Below are 12,127 nucleotides of genomic sequence, written 5' to 3'. Positions count from 1 at the left end.
AGGGGACGGACACCACCCGCGTGGTGCCTATGGGCAAGTTCACTACAATCGTTGGGAAATTCAGTAAGTTGCTCAAATTTGCAAAAAGTGCAAAAAGGCAGTGCTGGCTGTGTTCGAAAATTGATGGAAACGGAGCGCAACTATGCCTCTTCAAACACGCAATCGCAGAGTGCGTTTCCAAACGCGCCCTATGTGTGTATATAAATGACGACTCCCGGACAGCAGAGGGCGCAAAGTCGCCGAACAGCAAACGGAAACAGTTTCCCCGGTTTTGTTCCGTGCAAAGCGTTGTCGCGAATTTATCCAAACAAGGCGGTGGAAAGTTTCAATAAACTGCGTAAATCAAGCCGTTAAAACAAATCGAGAGATGGCCCTTGAATCGCGTGTTACACAGGAAGAAATTAAGAAGGAATCCGAGAAGCCAATCGATAGAGAAAAGGTATGGCGTGTTACGCATGGGCGCCGCATTTAACTGTTAGCACGCAGCTCAGGACACGACGCCGAAAGTGTTATTCGTGTTATAATTTGTTTTCTGGTCAAATGCAGTAGGCAAAAAAAAAAAGGAAAAACATGTCTTCTTTTAAAGCCGCGTTTATTCTATATTTTCTTTTAAGATAAATGCATCAAATAGGCTACTTGGTGCTACCATAGGTGACCATTTCAATACAGTAGCTCGCGAGGTTCATCTTGAACTAGCCAACGGATTTATATGAAAAGTATGCTTACTCGTTTAATGTTAGCCACACTAGTCGCAATCCAAAGTTTGATTATCACTGCACTCAAATAAGGGCAAATTATAATAGTTTAGTTTACAGTAAATGTTATCCGTAATTATTTTTATTCTAAATGAGTTTTGCAAATTTTGAATACAACCTTTCTGAAAATATCAACAAAACAACACTTTTCATTTACAGTTTAATTTACAAATGCACATGTCTCTGTCACAGACTTGTCCCCTTCTCCTGCGGGTTTTCACCACCAACAATGGCCGACACCACCGCCAAGATGAATTTGCCCGTGGCAATGTTCCCTCCAGTGAACTGCAGATATACACATGGTGAGACTGTGGTTCTCGGGCCGGTTATTTGGTCCGCACCAGGGTTCTTTTGTGGGTATTCACACTTGCCTAAAAGGTCCGGACCAGCATGGGAGACAAACCCTGGTCCATTTAAAGTTGGCCAAACAGTGAATATACCCATAGTGACTGTCTTGGGCCACGAGCCCTAATTCTTCTGCCACGTGTCAGTTGTAGTATTAAAATAGTCAGGACGGTTGTGAACCAAGGACCCTCTGTAGCCTCTTTTGCCAAGGAATGCAACTTTATCCAACGTACAGCAGTCCATAAAGAAACTTGGTTTCCCCCCCTGCCCCAAGGTAGGTAAAACCGATACACAGCTTTTTCTGATGTCTGTGCTTCTTCCAGGATGGACGCTACACTGCGGGAGCTGACCAGCCTCGTGAAGGAAGTGTATCCAGAAGCCAGGAAAAAAGGAACCCATTTCAGCTTTGCCATCGTCTTCCCTGACCTCCGAGGGAAAGTGTATCGGTTAGTGCCACAGCATCACTTGGTATGCTAATTTGTATTTGCATTGCTTGCAGTATTGATAAAAAAATGTCCCTTTCCCCCACCTTCTTTAGCTTTAAAGAGATTGGCAATACGGTGTCTGGCAAGAAGTGTGCTGACGACTCCATGACGCTGCAGTCTCAGCGCTTCCAGATTGGAGACTATCTTGACATAGCCATTACGCCTCCCAATAGGGCCCAACCCCTTGGACCACGCATGAGGCCTTTTTGAGCTAATACATTCTTGACAAATACAAAAACCAACCCCCATTGTTACCCTAATTTTGTAATTTTTTTTTTTTTTTAAATCATAAATTGTTTTTTTCTCATCTTGTACAATAAGATGTTCAGTAAACATCTTTTGATTGTTTTATTTTGTTGTCAGTGTATGTTAGTGAAGTTATTGTAGCTGCCATTGGCATCCTCATTAAGTGCGTGGCACAAATTCTCTCTGACAAACGCCTGTGCACAACGCTGCCAGTGGATGTGTTTGGAGCGGCAGGGTTAGCTCCTCTCCCATTCATTTCCGAACACAGCTACTGCCGCACCATGACCTCAATCGGAGCGCCTCATGCGCACACTGCCATTCCATTTTATGAATTATGACATTCTGTTTTTGACGCTCTGAACAAATGTCAAGTTTGAGCAACACATTGAGTTTCCAAATAGTCGCAGTAAACCAGTGTGTGCTTGGGAGTATATTGACGTTGATAACCTTTTTGTTTTACAAATTAAGCTAGAGTTGTGATTGGCTGTGGTGGGCCCTCGCAACCCTGGCCATGTTGGGGTACTTGCACAATGCAGTACTTGCGCATAGGACAATAACCACCTAAAATATAGATTTCAATGCTAGGCCTGATATGTGTGCAAAGGTTTTTTTTGTCCATGTCTAGACCCTCAAAATAGCATAATTTAACATTAACCTGAAAATAAACGGTTCTTATTCAAATTGATTGATCAACATCCAGTACACGTTTTCTTTCTGTGCAGTTTCTGTAAATTGTCAGCACACACTCCAGTTCAATTCGTGGCGGTAGTGTACCGTTAAGCTGTTTGTCCAACCCCCAATAGACACCACAGAAGAAGAAAACGACGGAAGCTCAAACAGGACATCTAATTCTGCGCATGCGTGCCTGTGTCATCTGACAGCAAGTGGCATTTGCTTCTTCATAACGTGACGACCGATTTTACTATCGAAGTCTGAATTCTAACGTAGTAATGTTTAAGAGAAAACTGACTGCCTTAGACTATCACAGTCCGAGCGGATTTGACTGTGCAGGTAAGAAAAATTGAAAGAACAATGCGCCGCACTAGTAGAACGACTGTCTTTCCTGTGACGTTTACTCCTGACACGAGCAGAACAACTGTACTGTATGTTAGTGAGTCAAACCGAAGCCTTATTTGATAACTACGTGATGCGCAAGCGCTCCTAGTGACATTGAGCGTTTCACACGTGCAGTATGCGTATTGCAAAGGCATGCATTGTACGATTTTTTTTCCTGACCTTTACCAGCACCCTTAAATGCAAATTTTCCCCAAAAAGGGTTTGGGGAAATTTAATGCATTTCTCAATTTACATTTGCTAAAAAAATATCCACTATCCTAACCCAACAACAGGGTTTGAAGCAACAAACAAAATAACCACTAGTGTGATTTTTATTTTTTTCCCAATTTTAAAGGGCTCACTAGCATTAAAAAAAACAAAAACATGAATGGATGGCACAAAACTGCTGAACAAGAAACCAACATTAAACGTAAGAAATGATTTTCTGCATTTTGAGTTATAAAAATCAAGTCCCTTGAAATTTTACTCAAAACATTCCGGCACTGTGTTTTTCCTGTATACCATTCCAAATTCACAAAAAAAAAATATTAGACTTACTAATTTGTAATATAGGGCTGTATAAAAAAAAAGGTGTAAGTTCAACTCGCTGCTGTATATAATATATGCAAGTCTGGCTTACTTGCTCGACAGGTGCCAGCCCTTGTGACGTGCACCCTTTGTGACATTCTGCCAGTTGTTCTAATGTGTAAATAAACACAAAAAGTACAGTGCTGAAGTCAAAATCATCCTTACCACAAATATATTTTTCCTAGATGAAACTCAGTTCAGGAACTTTGTAGTGTGGCTGGAGGACCAGAAGATTCGGCACTACAAAATTGAAGATCGTGGCAACCTGCGAAACATCCCCAGTTCTGATTGGCCCAAAGCATACCAGAAGGTGAGTTCATCCAACTGATGCTCACTCAAGATACAGTATCTAACTGAATCTTGTGATTAATAAGATTAATAATTAATTCTTTTTTTTTTTTTTTCAATTATTTGTTTTGTTTTGCGTGTAGTACTTGCAGGACGTCAACTGTCCATTTGGAGCGCCTGAAAGAGCCGAGGCTGTAGATTGGCTGCTGGGCTTGGCGGTGCGATATGAATATGGAGACAATGGTAGGAGGGCAGACTTGTATTTCTCTTGCAGTATAGAAATCCGTCAATAGATGAAAAATCAATACCTTATCAGCAAGCATCCATCCATCCATTCTCTTGACAGCAAAAACACATTACTGTGCTGTACTTGCTGATTTTCTTTATGGCAAAACCTCAAATACAAATGTGTTACTTACCTTTTAACTAGCTAAATAATTTTGTGAGACAGAAAGAGAGACTAGTCGCAGATTTCTCACTTGTGCCCCACCCCTATTCCCCAAAGGGGTACCAATTTAACGGTTTCTGAATATGATTGTGTGTTATGTGTCTCCACCTAGTGGACAAGTACAGAAACTGTCCATCATTGGAAGCCTCCAGCGATAGCAGAGCTACGTCAGACCCTCTCATCAACCTGGACAGTAGGCATCAATCACAACAGGACAGACGCCTTGTTGCCTTTTCTCCAAATGTTCTTGTGGATGAACCGAGGCTCTTGTGGTGTCTTTACGCGACTCAGGTGACTCACCGGATTTCAAGGCGGGCGTGCTCGCCCTGGCCAACATCCTCAAGATACAGCGGCATGACGATTACCTGGTGATGCTCAAGGTGAGTGCTTAAAGATTCCCCCCCACCCGCTCCAGCCAGACTGAATGTGTACACCACTCTATTTCAGTTAATAGACTTTTTTTTTTTGTCTCCACCTGAAAGGCTGTTCGAATCCTCATCCAAGACAGGCTTTCACCAGAGGCTATCGCTAAAGCGAGCCACAGCAAAGAGGTAAATGCATTGGCAGAGCACTTAAGAAGCCATGTACTTAATGCTGACGTTTGCTTTAATTTGTAAAAATAAAATAGTTGAGTTTCTTTTCCAAATGTTAGAGAATTCAACTCATTCATTTCACACATTCCCCAAATTCCACAATCCTCACAGTAAAAATCCCAAATTTAAGAAATATTTTACGTTTATTTATTCATTCCTCATTTCTTGACTGATTCAAAACATTCCAACTTTTACGTCTCAAATTCTATATTTCAATATCTTTTAACATCATTCCACTTTTCAAGACACAATTTCTACAAAACCACATTCTGTGGTTTATTCTGTGCTTTAATTGCTGAGGCAGTTTATGGATGTATGTCTTCTCTGCATGCACTCAGGGTGTCCCAGTATCCTTAGACAAGCACAACCTGGGATTTGATACTGGTGGTGAGTTGTTTTATTCTCCCTGAATGAAGGACATTGCATGCATGTATGTTTTAGATGTTGAAACATGGATCTGCTTTGTGGTCTCCTCACTAGATGCCATACTCAACGAAGCAGCTCAGATTCTGCGTCTGCTGCACATCGAGGAGTTGAGGGAGCTTCAGACCAGGATCAACGAAGCCATCGTAGCGGTCCAAGCCGTCATTGCCGACCCCAAAACAGACCACAGGCTGGGCAAGGTCGGCAGATGAGAGTCATGAGGAACTTCTGGAGGACTGGTGGAATGATTTGAAAGCCTGTGGTTGATGCCATTTTTCTTCTGTGACACCTTTTTTTGTGCAGATGGCTAACTTTACGTATTTTACAAAGACTGTTTAAAATTGACAACCATTTGTTCTGATTTAAAAGGGGGCACTTTTGACTAATTTGCTTCTTGTTCACCCTTTTATGTGCTTCCACAGAGTGGCCAACTTAAAAAAAATAAAATGAGTCCAGTACCAAAACACTTTTTAATGGTATAAATATCACATCTTATAAAGAGAGAAAAAACAGGAGTTGGGGGACTATTAGTGGTGCTGGGAAATGATGGCATACATGGAGCTGCTGCATTCTGACACACAGAGGAGGGAAGCCTTAATGATTGTAATCTGATTCACATTCCTCATTTTGGATGGCTGTTTCCATGTTTCCTGTCTTTATGCTAATCTAAATTGAGCCTGCATATTAACATGGTGCTTTATTACTCTTAAACACTCTTAAAAATGCTTAAACACTCTTAAAAAAAAAAAAAGTGATACTACTCTTAGACTTTTGTGGCTACAAAAAACAAACTTGCATATAAAAAATCAGTAGGAAAAAAAATGTACAGAACTTTGAATGTGCGGTTATATCTTGGGGGTGGGGAGGGGGGAGAGCTGATCCACAGGAAGCCGTGTCCCTTTGAGAGCATCCTTTTACTCTGAGGGACACCAAGAGGGCTTGTTACACCCTCGGCTCAAAAATGGCCCAAGAACTTTAGCACCAAAGGACCGTCTGGCTGCCATTCAGCTGTTAGTGATTCCCTGAAACACGCATACAACACAATTTAGAAGAAGTATATATATACACACATATTTATACATATATATATATATATATTATATATATATACGTATATAATAGTCAGACTTGAATTCCTTTGACAGAAGCTTGCTTCATTGGTATGAAGCTGCAGAGCAGTCTAAGAACTGACATCCTGAACAAGTGACACCAACAACTTTACTCAAGTGTGTCTGCGTGTGTTGAACAATAACAGCTTTTAAGCTTTTGAAGCTGTCATCACACTCGAAACAACCTCTTTGAAGCAGCTTGCTGTTATTACAGCTTTAGCCAGTGTCAAGCACACATGACGCATCACATTGTGTGTCAGGGCTGGGGTGGGAGTGCGAGCAAGTTACTACTTTGGGCATCATCCTGTGTTTAGAGTCATACTTTGTTCTTTACAGGTGTTTTACAAAAGTCTTCAATATGACATCAGTGCATCAAATGACACAGATGGACGTATTCTTTGGTTTCGTGCCCCACAAGTCGCATTAACCATGGCACGTTTTATCACTGGATGTCAAGTCACACAGCGGTGACATTGTTTTACACTGAACGATGCTGTCATGCATCACTGTGCATATGCTCCAATATAAAAAATACTGAAAATAGACATACAACTAATGCATATTTTTAGCACAGTTTGTTGACGTGCCCAAAAAATATTACAATTTTGTGGTGCCTTGAAATACAAGTTTAATTCATTCTTTCCTCTTTAAAATGAATGGAAAGCCAATAATTACTTTAAAAAAATTAAAAAAAAAAAAAGTAATGTGTTTTTCAAAGAGAAAAATAGTACTCTATAATTTTGTACAGTATAAAACACAATTTAAAAAATGCTTCAATTGAATGGACATTGTGTTGCTGCTCCTTCTGGACACAAAAATCTTGAAGCCACATTTTTGAAGAATTGCTCATTAGTTTTGAGTTTTTACTTGGCCAAGCAACAGCTTTTATTTGAAAAATCTCTCAAATCGGCTCACTCATATCTCAAGGCACCAAGGTGCCCCAGCAACTAAAGTGTAGGCAAATGATTCTATCAGCTCACCTGATAGACATTGGGATGTTGCTATGGCGATGCCATACAGGTGAGATCTCTGGTCCGGTAAATATTCATTGGTGAGTTTACCACTGTCTTTGCTGACCGTGATGACACCGTCCCTGCAAGGAGGTGGTCAGGTAGCTCAGTATCAGCAGCAGTTGATTAATGGGTCAAATTCAGTTGTCATAAAAACAAATTCAATCGTTCACCTCCTCCAGTCAGTGTAGTAGAAGTGGGTTTGGTGGTAAACCATGCTAAACGGGTAGTTGAGGCTGGGGTTTATTACTCTTCGCCCTGAACCATCTGGGAATATACACTCCAACCGCTTAGTGCCTAACACAGAAAGAGACAAAAATCCACATGGTAAGCAATCGACCCTTCAATCCTACCCATAATTCAAAAGAATGACATTTAGTGTATTTCTATTGTCTGTGTGTGTGCGCGTGTGTGTGTGTAATTTGTTTATTTATAGTGTCTAGATAAGGTCAGCGCCCAAGTGCATTCCACATGTTTACATATCATTGTGTCATTAAACGTGGAAAGCTGACGCGATAAAGCCACGCATTTGTTGTGCAGTTGTCGAGGGTTACACTTAAAATAATCATTTGTAACAAATAAGAAATATTTTTCAAAATATTTCCGATGTAGTTAAGACAATGTGTCCAGCCAAAGATTAAATACAGTCTCCCAATTGTTTTGTTTACCTGCATCGGCCCAGCAGACGTGCCCAGAAGAATAATCATACGTCAAAGCGTTGGGCAAACCGATCCCCTCAGAAACCACCACCCGGCGGTTCTGGCCATCCACTGACGCGCTTTCGATCTTGGGAGCCTCTCGATTCCAGTCAGTCCAGTACAGAGAACTGCAAAGAGACACAAGATAGTTTTGACTGGACCAATTCCCAATTTTTTTTAAACGATAACAACAAACAAACAATGAGTTTGCATCATGATTTAATGCTTGAACTCGTTGTGCTGCACCTTCTGTTGTGTCCTCTTTTACCTCACCACGCAAATCAAAAATAAAAATCAGTCGAGTGATGTCTCTTATTTTGAAAAATGTTGTCTCACTTGTCTCTGAAGCCACTACTGTACTACTATTAGTATTAAGTTCTTGAAACAGCAAAGCTCATGGAATCTTAGGACTTTTCCGCAACATACTTAACACATCCATAGAACAAGTTCAGTCGGCTAATCAAAGATGCTCAGCGGTATGATCATCCCTTCGGGCAGTGCGTGTGTGTGGGAGGGGGATGCTGCTTTTCATCATAAGTGATGGTGTACATGTGGCAAGTCTATCAGGGATAAGTAAGTACACACCACATGTGCTATCAGATTACAAACACACACACACACAGTGTGTGGCAATTAATCAGTTTGAAAAACAAGCTACGAATACTATATGAGCAGATGTTTGTATAAGAGTGTTCACGCATATGCATCGTTTGCCATCATTTCATTGCTTTGTGTGAGAGTGTGCATGTATGTGCTTTTGTGCATATGCGTTCAAGTGCGTGTAGGCGTGACAGACGCACACTCGGAAATCAACAAGAACAAGCTGGAACATAAGTGCACCCATGTGAAGCAATAATTGCCGTCCGTGCTTGGCTTTTGGTCAGACGACGAAAACACGAGCACGCACGTACGTATGCGTACAGTTGGTCTGAGGTCAAAAACTAAACAGTTACAGACATTGCAAGTTTCCGGATTTGACTTATTGCTGTTGTGTTTAATGATGGATTAAACACACAAACACACGTTCCTCCTCTTTATAAGACACACATCCATAAATGTTGATGATCTGTGATTAGTTGCAGTGATGAAAAGCAGATGTTATTCCTGAAAAGCTGACTGATGATGGTCTTGTGCGTTCTCGCTGTGTTCATGAGTCTTGGCGTTCGTCACGAAGAGAGAGCACTAAAATTTGCTCATGTCTCACACAGAGTAAACACATGTTGCTAAAAAAAAAACTAAACTGTGATTGAAATTTTATCAGCTGGTGATAGCCCCGTATGGAGGCCCCCGTCCGTCTCTCTGGTGTGGAACAAACCAGACTCAACAAAATGTCAGCGCTAATTAATGAGATACAGGCCTTGTTGGTGCATAGCGCCACAGTGGATCACCTCTGGGTAGCATCACTGAAGCGTTCTGGCTGGAGGGTGGGGCTAAACAATTAATCTAATTTAAATCAACATTGCGATCTAATGGAATGCATTTTTTTTTTAAATCTCAAAGGCTGCAAGCTGTTATTTGTTTTTTTATTTCATTCTTAATATTTCATATAGTTTTATAGTGTAATGCTCAAGATGTGCAATCCACATATATTTCATTATTTTGTGAGATATAAAAGGATGAAAGATCTTTTGGCATTGTTGTAATTTTACTTTGGCTTTGCTGATTTATGTTTATACCACACGTGAAGTTGTTGTCACGAACACTTCAAGTCAAAGTGTTTCGTAAGTCGACACCTCTAATTGAAATAAATTGTCGTTCATATTAATTCGTGGTTCATTTGCCACTAATTTAGCGCAAGCCTCACCTAGAAAGACCAAAACCAGATAACCAATAAGTCTGATACTGTTTCTCGTAATAAAGATTAAATTATTGCTTGTTTGTCCTTGAAAAGAAATTGCATATTAAACTGCATTAAAAAAAAAAAAAAAAATCACAATTACATATTTCTTTAAATTGTTTAGGCCCACAGGGAGGGACAGAGGGTGGTGAGTGTTTAGTAGGAGGACACATGCACGTAGACCTTACCCTGTGGATGAGACCACAATGATGGCCCGGGGGTTGACCAAGTCTCTGTCAAACAGCGTCCTTCTGTCGCTGCCGTCCAAGTTGGACCTTTCGATCAGGTCGGGATTGGAGTCCACCCAGAACATCAGCCTTCGATTAACATCCACAGCCAAACCTTCTGGACTGACCAGATCTACACAAAGCAGAGCATTAAAACATGAAGAAAAAAAAATCATCCAAAATGTATAAATACGTATGTGATCGCTCACTTGAGTTAATAAGAATCTCTGGCTCAGCTCCTGGCACCATTGATGCTCTATTAATGGTCCGTGCAGACAAATCGGTCCAATACACTTGATTCTGCTTGCAGTCATAAGACAGACCAACAACTATGGAGCCCTGCACACACACACGCATGGACATGATCAATTAAAGAGAAATTAAATCGGGCTAAAGTTCCCATCTGTGCATTTACATGTAGAGTCAATAGTGTTCTGGACCGGCTTGCATCTAGTCTGGTCCCGTTGAGAGGAAGCGCTCCTATTTTCTGTCCCTGTGCATATAGCAGTGTGGTATCAGCATTAGGGGGAGGGGTCACATCCGGGCGGGGTAACGGCCGCACGATTGGCGGGGCCACCGAGGGAAGGCCTGCGACAAAATAGGGGGTAAAATGTGTCATATATATTGAGTGCTTTTGACAGAAGATGCGGCAGGGATGATCCAACGCTCACATGCAGGCTTGACGACATCATTTGACCTGGTGCCAGGAACTTCTCGCCCATCCTGGTCCACACACCAGCAATAGGTGGTCTCCCCATAGCATTGGACAGGACTGAGAGAGATCAGAAGACAATTCAAGATCAAGAATGTGTGCTGCATGAGGAAGTGATATTACAAAATATGTGTATGTCTTTAAGAGGAGAATGAACTACCTGAACTGTCCGTCTGGTTCACACTGGGGCAAGTACTGTTGCGGCTCAGGCTTCCCACGGTAATGCTCCATTAAACTGCTCCTCCAGCGTTCGCACACACTCTCGGGACGCTCTGTCGGAACCACGTGGACTGCGAGACACATCAACAAAGATAAACATCTACGTTATTTAGAGTAAGCCCTTGGTTCTATTTTAAGGGCGTCAGTGTAGAGTCGCAGTCATCCAGGTCACGATGATCCGCAAATGTTGAATGGAACCAACTTGACTTGCTCTCCTTGTTTATGGAACATGCTTCACCTTACATCCCAAAGACTTTTTCAGTTTAGATGTGGCATGATCCTTCTTATGTCTTTGGTGAGTGGTCACCATAGATGGAGTTGTCGTTGTCAGGCTGACTCTTGCACACCAGCTGCGAGCAGGCAAAATGGCTCATTCGTGGCCACTCTTGCCGTGTCTTAGATGAGACCATCTAAGACGTTGACATCAAATGATAGCTAAAAGCTGCTTCTCTGTTTGGGGAGAGCCCATATAGTTTGACATTGATGGATTCTTTCAACTCGCCTTTTCGGGCAGCGGTCCTAGCACTCGAACGAAAAGGAAACAAAGAAAGGTAATTCCTTTGAGGAAAACCATGTCCAGAAATCCCTCGTCAAAAAAATTATGGGAATATAACAGAAGCAAAACCAGATCGGCAACAACCATACTGTTTGTGACCACTCCTTGGGAACCCAACCACCAGAGACGCCCTAAACTCCAGTTCTAAAATTTAGAACTGAGTCTTTGGATTTAAGGGGAAATGTCTTCAACGAACAAGAAGATTCCAGCTGTCTTGATTCAAATACCTACTCTCATGATGTTTCTGGCTTGAGGGTACAGTTTATCATAGTATCTCCAGTTTATGTGAAGCGTGATTAATCGTGTGGGGTGTCCCTTTGTTGACACACACACACTTTTTCTTGCCTCGTAAAATCCCTCTAATAACTCACTTTATTAGAGAACATTAAAAGCTACAGCTGGTTCTCATGAAAGACTGCATATGTTTCGAAACGCAGACAAGGAGGATGATGATGGTCGTTTGTAATGTGACATGGAGAAAAACAAAATTGAATGTCAGGTGACAACAAGTTTTCGGGTGCGAGGCGTCACC

The 12,127-nt window shown here is 41.6% G+C and overlaps 3 protein-coding genes across 22 annotated transcripts in view; 2 read left to right on the top strand and 1 right to left on the bottom strand.

Annotated features, from left to right (window-relative positions):
• Positions 1–235: 235 nt before the first annotated feature.
• sap18 (Sin3A-associated protein) lies at positions 236–1,990 on the top strand. Its single transcript, XM_037271710.1, has 4 exons — positions 236–439; positions 948–1,057; positions 1,424–1,546; positions 1,639–1,990. Exons 1-4 carry the CDS (start codon positions 368–370, stop codon positions 1,793–1,795), a joined length of 462 nt encoding a protein of 153 aa, XP_037127605.1. The 5' UTR covers positions 236–367; the 3' UTR covers positions 1,796–1,990.
• A 681-nt stretch (positions 1,991–2,671) lies between these two features.
• On the top strand, positions 2,672–5,693 carry rtraf (RNA transcription, translation and transport factor). The gene is made up of 8 exons (XM_037271698.1): positions 2,672–2,842; positions 3,661–3,785; positions 3,907–4,006; positions 4,324–4,404; positions 4,503–4,591; positions 4,694–4,762; positions 5,143–5,191; positions 5,285–5,693. The coding sequence occupies exons 1-8, from the start codon at positions 2,782–2,784 to the stop codon at positions 5,437–5,439; spliced, it is 729 nt and encodes a 242-aa protein (XP_037127593.1). The 5' UTR covers positions 2,672–2,781; the 3' UTR covers positions 5,440–5,693.
• nid2a (nidogen 2a (osteonidogen)) overlaps positions 5,679–12,127 on the bottom strand; it is a 30,150-nt gene continuing 23,701 nt past the window's right edge. For all 20 annotated transcript variants that reach the window (XM_037271494.1, XM_037271535.1, XM_037271545.1 and 17 more), the window contains 9 exons: positions 10,981–11,110; positions 10,780–10,880; positions 10,524–10,696; positions 10,318–10,447; positions 10,070–10,241; positions 8,015–8,172; positions 7,520–7,643; positions 7,317–7,429; positions 5,679–6,249 (listed from right to left, as the gene is read on the bottom strand). In XM_037271494.1, the coding sequence (XP_037127389.1) occupies positions 6,239–6,249; positions 7,317–7,429; positions 7,520–7,643; positions 8,015–8,172; positions 10,070–10,241; positions 10,318–10,447; positions 10,524–10,696; positions 10,780–10,880; positions 10,981–11,110 (1,112 nt within the window). In that variant the 3' untranslated portion in view covers positions 5,679–6,238. The remainder of the gene's footprint in view (positions 6,250–7,316; positions 7,430–7,519; positions 7,644–8,014; positions 8,173–10,069; positions 10,242–10,317; positions 10,448–10,523; positions 10,697–10,779; positions 10,881–10,980; positions 11,111–12,127) is intronic.

This window comes from Syngnathus acus, chromosome 2, assembly GCF_901709675.1.
Source record: "Syngnathus acus chromosome 2, fSynAcu1.2, whole genome shotgun sequence".
NCBI classification, from domain to species: Eukaryota; Metazoa; Chordata; class Actinopteri; order Syngnathiformes; family Syngnathidae; genus Syngnathus; species Syngnathus acus.
Note: the sequence above shows the minus strand (reverse complement) of the source record. Positions and strands in the feature narration are given on the sequence as shown.